Genomic DNA, 7,194 nt, shown 5'->3' on the forward strand with positions numbered 1-7,194 from the left:
TGAGTGTGCAATAGATTTCTTGTTGTTTTCTTTTCTTTAAGATTTTATTCATTTACTTGACAGACAGAGATCACAAGTAGGCAGAGAGGCAGGCAGAGAGAAAGGAGGAAGCAGACTCGCTGCTGAGCAGAGAGCCCGATGGGGGCTCAATCCCAGGACCCTGGGATCATGACCTGCGCCTAAGTCAGAGGCTTTAACCCACTGAGCCACCCAGGTGCCCCTCTTGTTGTTTTCTTAAGCCATTACTGATTTTGGGAAAACATTGGTGTATTTGATCACCAGGTTCATTATTAGATGCCTATCATTATATATCCATAAACTCTAGGTCTATTCTTCAGCTAGTGGGATTTGAAAAGCAGTTGACAGACTATTGTTTATTGACTTTTGATTGGGTGTATTGTCCAGAAAATGTTCTAAATTTTATAGTGGTAAATATGTCTGTCCATGGGAAGCTTGCTAATTGGAATGTCAGGTAGTATTTTACATTTTTTAGGGGGATGATTAGTGATCTGGCCAGGCTGAGTTGAAGCCACTCCAGGTTCATCCTGGGACTGGGGGTGGGGAGTCATGATAAAAACACAGCCCAGGGAGCAATGATTTGGGATTTGTGTAAGTGTGTATGACTGTGTGTGTGTGTGCATGTGTATGTGTGTTTTCTGAAGTGAGAACAGTCTTCAGATCTTGGGTTCACAGTCTAATATATTCCAAGGTGACTCTTGTAATACAGAGGTCAGAATTGTACCACCAGGCAGTACTCAGGAGGGGCTGTATTTAAATGTACAGGATGCCTTCACAAATAAATTATAAAATATGAGAAGTATACACTGCGGGCGAGTGACTCCTTTTTTCTTGAAGCTTAATCATTGGAAAGGCTACTTACTTCTTTGAAATTACCTGACATTATCCTTCTTTATTTTTACTTTTTATTATGTTATTTTAGTCAAGTAAAACTGTATAATTGACTTGTTCTGCATGACTTATTTCACTCAGCATAATCTTCTCCAGTCCCATCCATGTTGATACAAAAGTTGGATATTCATCCATTCTGGTGGCTGAGTAATATTCCACTGCATATATGGACCACATCTTCTTTATCCATTTGTCCGTTGAAGGGCATCTCAGCTCTTCCCACAGTTTGGCCATTGTAGACATTGCTGCTATGAACATTGGAGTACACATGGCCCTTATTTTCACTACATCTGTTTCTTTGGGGTAAATACCCAGTAGTACAACTGTGAGGTCATAGGATAGCTCTATTTTTAATTTTTTGAGGAATATCAACACTGTTTTCCAAAGTGGCTGCACGAACTGGCATTCCCACCAACAGTGTAAGAGGGTTCCCCTTTCTCCACATCTTCTCCAACATTTATTGTTTCTTGCCTTGTTAATCTTTGTCATTCTAACTGGTGTAAGGTGATATCTCAATGAGATTTTGATTCGAATTTCCTTGATAGCTAATGATGATGAACATTGTTTTCATGTGTCTGCTAGCTATTTGTATGCCTTTAAAGTAGAAGTATCTGTTCATATCTTCTGCCTATTTTTTGATTTGATTCTCTGTTTTTTGGGGTGGTGAGTTTGAGAAGTTCTTTAGAGATCTATCAGTCCTTTATCTAGAGTCATTTGCAAATATCTTCTCCCATTCCATGGGTTGCCTCTTAGTTTTGTTGACTGTTTCCTTTGCTGTGCAGAAACTTTTTATCTTGATGAAGTCCCAAAAGTTCATTTTCACTTTTGTTTCTCTTGCCGTTGGAGACGTGTCTTGAAAGAAGTTGCTGTGGCCAGTGTAAAAGAGGTTACTGCCTATGTTCTTTTCTAGGATTTTGATGAATTTCTGTCTCACATTTAGGTCTTTCATCCATTTTGAGTTTATTTTTGTGTATGGCATAAGAGAATGTTCGAGTTTCATTCTTCTACACATAGCTGTTCAAACTATATTACAAAGCTGTGATCATCAAGACAGCATGGTATTGCCACAAAAATAGATACACAGATGAATCAAACACAATAGAGACCCCAGAAATGGCACTCAATTCTATGATCAACTAATCTTCAACAAAATAGGAAAGAACATCCAATGTTATGGTGGCTCTCAACTGGGGATACTTGGCCATGTCTGAAGGGTTCTGCCAAACACCTGTAACCCACATTACAGCACCCAGAAAAAGTAATTATCTGAAGACATGAACAGAACCTAATTCAAATAAGACATACAAATGGCTATCAGACACATGAAAAAAATATTAATCATCATTTGCCATCAGGGAGATTCTAATCAAAACCATATTGGGGGCGCCTGGGTGGTTCAGTGGGTTAAGCTGCTGCCTTCGGCTCAGGTCATGGTCTCAGGGTCCTGGGATCGAGCCCCGCATTGGGCTCTCTGCTCAGCAGGAAGCCTGCTTCCTCCTCTCTCTCTCTACCTGCCTCTCTGCCTACTTGTGATCTCTCTCTGTGTGTCAAATAAATAAAAATCTAAAAAAAACATATTGAGATATTACCTTACACCAGTTAGAATGGTCAAAATTAACAAGACAGTAAACAACATGTGTTGGAGAGGATGTGGAAAATGGGGAACCCTCTTACACAGTTGGTCGGAATGCAAGTTGGTGTTGCCACTTTGGAAAACAGTGTGGAGTTTCCTTAAGAAAATAAAAATAGAGATTCCCTATGACCCTGCAATTGCACTACTGGGTATTTACCACAAAAAATCAGATAGAGTAAAAAAGAGGCCCATCTGTACCCCAGTGTTCATAGCAGCAATGGCCACAGTCGCCAAACTGTGGAAAGAACAAAGATGCCCTTCAATGGACGAATGGATAAAGATGTGGTCCATATATACAATGGAGTATTATGCCTCCATCAGAAAGGATGAATACCCAACTTTTGTATCAACATGGATGGAACTGTAAGAGATTATGCTGAGTGAAATAAGTCAAGCAGAGAGAGTCAATTATCATATAGTTTCACTTCTTTATGGAGCATAAGGAATAACACAGAGGACATGGGGAGATGGAGGTAAGTGAGTTGGGTGAAACTGGAGGGGAAGATGAAACATGAGAGACTATGGACTCTGAGGAACTAATGGAAGGTTTTGTAGGGGAGGAGGGTGGGAGGTTGGTTGAGCCTTGTGGTGGGTATAATGGAGGGCACTTATTACATAGAGCACTGGGTGTTGTACATAAACAGTGAATTCTGGAACACAGAAAAGAAATTTTAAAAATTTTAAAAAACAACAACAATAACAATAAAAGAAGTTAAAAATAGAGCTACTACATGATCAAGCAATTGCACTACTAAGTATTTATCCAAAGGATACAAGTGTTGCGATTTGAAGGGAAACCTGCACCCCAATAATTATAGCAGCAATATCCACAATAGCCAAAGTACAGAAAGATACCAGATGTCCATTGATAGATGAATGGATAATCAGATTTTATATATATAACATTATAATTATATATGTAATATATACTAATATAATGTTTATATTTAAATATATAATATATGTATTATGTATAATGGAATATTACTCAGACACCAGATATAATTAAAATCTTATCATTTATTTTGATGCGGATGTAACTGGAGCATATTATGCTGAGTGAAATAACTCAATCAGAGAAAGACAATTATAGTATGATTTCACGCATATGTGAAATTGAAGATCAAAATAGAGGATCATAGGGAAAGGGAAGAAAAAATAAATAAGATGAAGTTAGAGAGGCAGACAAACCGTAAGAGACTCTTAACTATAGGAAACAAGCTGGGAGTGCTGGAGTGGAGGTGGGGGGGGATGGGAAAACTGGGTGATGGACATTAAGGAGAGCATGTGATACAATGAGTACTGGGTACATATGCAACTAATGAATTGCTAAACTCTACATCTGAAAATATTGATACACTATATTAAGGTAAACTAGTTAAAGTTAAAAGAGGAAAGGGTAAAAGTTTATAAAAATTAGCAGAAGAAAAAATAAAATTAAAAAAATTAATTACCTTTGAAAGACTAAAGAATCATGAGGAGAAAACCATGAATTCCATGCTTTGTTTTCTCCTCCTCTGGAAACCCACTGTTCTTTGTAAGTGAACTTGGGAGGGGTCTGTTGTAATGATACTTAAGTGTCTTTACCTGAGGTGGAATTGCACCGCCCTTACCAGGGGCCAAGCTAAGTAATTCGCTCAGGTTCCTTTTTGGGAACTTTTGTTCCCTGAACACTTTCTGTAGAGTTCTGGAGGACAGGGATGGAAATGGCGGCCTCCCAATCCCCGGGATGGGGAGCCGAGAGCTCAGGGCCCCACTCCTCAGTGCGTACTCAGAAAAGTGTTCAATCACTCCCACCTCCCTGGCCTCTGTCTGTGCTATGAGCTCACCTAGCCTGTGACCAAGCATTTTTGTCTCTGGCACACAGCCCCACCTGGAGTTTCTGAACCCCGCAGATCCCTGAGCTCTTCTAGGGGAGTTTCCCCAGGTCTTTTGGGGTCCCAGCTCACAGAGCAGTGACCTATGCCATGGATCATGATAATGTAACCCCAAGTTGAGAGGTCACTCCTTAGCGCTGTCTCTGTAGCCAGCTTCCCTGCTCTAATACCTGTGAGCTCTGGGACATTCAGACACCCCTGATCCTTCTGTGACCCCACGGGACCTGAGACCATGCTATCCCCGTGTGGGCTTCACCCTGGTTTAGCCTCTGGAGTGATTTCCCTCAGTGGAGCAGACTTTTAAAAGTTCTGATTTTGTGCTCCATTGCTCTGCCACTTGCCGGAAGATGGCCCCTCCCTCTGAGTCTATCTCCCCGTCACTTTGGATTCACTTCTCCACCGGTCCTACCTTTAGAAAGTGGTTGAATTTCTGTTTCTAGAATTGCTGCTCTTCTCTTTGATCTCCTGTTGGATTTGTAGGTGTTCAGAATGGTTTGATAAGCTATTTAGCTGATCTCCTGCTACCTGATGTTGTCTCAGCCTGCTACTTCTCTGCCATATTAACTCCACCCTGTGATCTCAGATTGTTACAAAAATAGCTGTGGTGCCTAAGACCAGCATTCCCATAGGAGTACTATCCAGTCAATCAAAAGAAAAAATAATCATTATGCTATATTTTATTTGAGAAGAAATTATTCTTAACACATTTGTGTAGTCCTTTGAATAAGTGACACTGTCCAATTCTTCACATCCAAGCTTAGAAATGTCATTGAGACATAGGAAAATGACAAAAGAAAAATCTTTTGGATATCAGACATATCACAAAGCTTAACAAAATAAGTTACATATATTGTATGACACATCAAAATAAAAAACAAACAAATTTTAGGAAATAAATTAAGGAAACAAGTCTACTTCCACCCTTGATATAAAAATTCACAACTTTTGACTCAAAGGTTTTGGACGCTGCACTCAAGGCATTTCTTCAGCCCCAGGATAATTCACCGTTTTAGAGCTGCAATTCCAGAGAATCTCATCAGAGCCTTCTTTATGTCTTTGTTCCTAAGGCTGTAGATGAAAGGGTTCAGCATGGGTGTGACCACAGTGTACATCACTGAGGCTACTGCACCTGAGTGGGAGCTCTGGGTAGCAGCAGAGCTAAAGTACAACCCTAGGCTTGTACAGTAAAATAAGGAGACAATGGAGAGGTGAGATGCACAAGTGGAAAATGCTTTATACTTGCCCTTAGCTGATGAGATCCCATATATGGAGGAAACTATCTTACCATAAGAGTAAAGGATCCCAGTCAGGGGAACACCACCCAGCAACATAGCTGAAAAATACATCACAATATTATTAAGAAAGGTGTCAGAACATGCAAGTTGGATCATCTGATTGAGTTCACAGAAAAAGTGGGGGATTTCCACCTTTGTACAGAAGGACAGCCGCAATATCATTAAGGTTTCTAACAAGGAATGCAGGACACTTATGCCCCAAGTCACTAGAACGAGAAGTCCACAGAGCCAGGGGTTCATGATGACCATGTACTGGAAGGGGTGACAGATGGCCACAAAGCGGTCATAAGCCATTACAGTCAGGAGAAAGACATCTAGTCCTGAAAAGAGTAGGAAAAAATACATCTGGCTGAGGCAGCCTTTATAAGTGATCACTTTGTTCTGTGTCTGAATGTTTATCAGCATCTTGGGGATGGTGGTGGAGGTGAAACAGATGTCTGCAAAGGACAGGTTGGCCAAGAAGAAGTACATGGGAGTGTGGAGGTGGGAGTCAGAGCTGACAGCCAGGATGAGGAGCAGATTTCCAAACACAGTGATCAGGTACATGGAGAGAAAAAGCCCGAATATGAGAGGCTGCTGTTCTGGTTCCTCTGATAATCCCAGAAGAAGAAATTTTGACATTCCTGTATCGTTTCCTGGGTCCATTGGTGGAGGCGACTACCACTATAGGGGAAATAACAAGATTAATTTTCACAGAAATGAGCATTTCTCACACTGTGGAAAAGCTACAATTTATATTTTCCCATCAGGAAATTAATTTCAATATTTTGTGAACAGATCTGGGCCCCTTGAGCGGATCCTTAGTTCCTCTCTGATTAGGAATTTCCATCCAAATATAAGATTTCCTCTGTTCCCCAACAGGTCAGGTATTATACAGTTTTAATCAGAAATTATGTCATACATTTTAGGAAATCTAGAGTGTTGACAATGCTTCAGAAATTCCTAGGCATTAAGTAGAGTGTGCTGAAAAGCAATAGTCCCTATAATTCAAGAATGGTGATAGGATAGAAGCAAGTGTAAGACTAAGCAATCATGAGATGGGGACAGATGCCATGAAAAAAAAGAAGCAGGTTAAAGAGACAGTGAGTGGGGTGTTATGGTGGGTGTTCAGGCAAGACTGGCTAAGAAGGTAATTTTGAACAGAGACTTCAAAGAAGATAGGGTGGAGTACAGGAGGTCTTCCTGGCAGGGGGAAAAGTCAGCTCAAAGGCACTGAGGATCTGCTTCTGTCAGAAAATCAAGGCTCAGGAGGAAGCCAGTGTATTGAGGGGATTGGTCATAAAGGAGAGTGATGAGAGGTTGTGGCAGTGAATTTTGTAGAACCATGTGGCCTCATAGCTGCTTAAAGTTCAAGACACAGGGACTCCCTCATACACAGTATGTACCTCTTGCACTTTATGAATCCAGTTACAATAGCGTCCTGTCAATTGAAAAATCCTGCTGTCTTATCATCAGTTAATTGACTTCAGCCTGCGTATTG

The 7,194-nt window shown here is 40.6% G+C and overlaps 1 protein-coding gene across 1 annotated transcript; it reads right to left on the reverse strand.

Moving 5' to 3' along the window:
- Nucleotides 1–5,420: 5,420 nt before the first annotated feature.
- Nucleotides 5,421–6,359, reverse strand: LOC123932630 (olfactory receptor-like protein OLF4). Its single transcript, XM_045991054.1, has one exon. It carries the CDS (start codon nt 6,357–6,359, stop codon nt 5,421–5,423), a length of 939 nt encoding a protein of 312 aa, XP_045847010.1.
- Nucleotides 6,360–7,194: the final 835 nt, after the last annotated feature.

Source organism: Meles meles, chromosome 20, assembly GCF_922984935.1.
Source record: "Meles meles chromosome 20, mMelMel3.1 paternal haplotype, whole genome shotgun sequence".
Lineage (NCBI taxonomy): Eukaryota > Metazoa > Chordata > Mammalia > Carnivora > Mustelidae > Meles > Meles meles.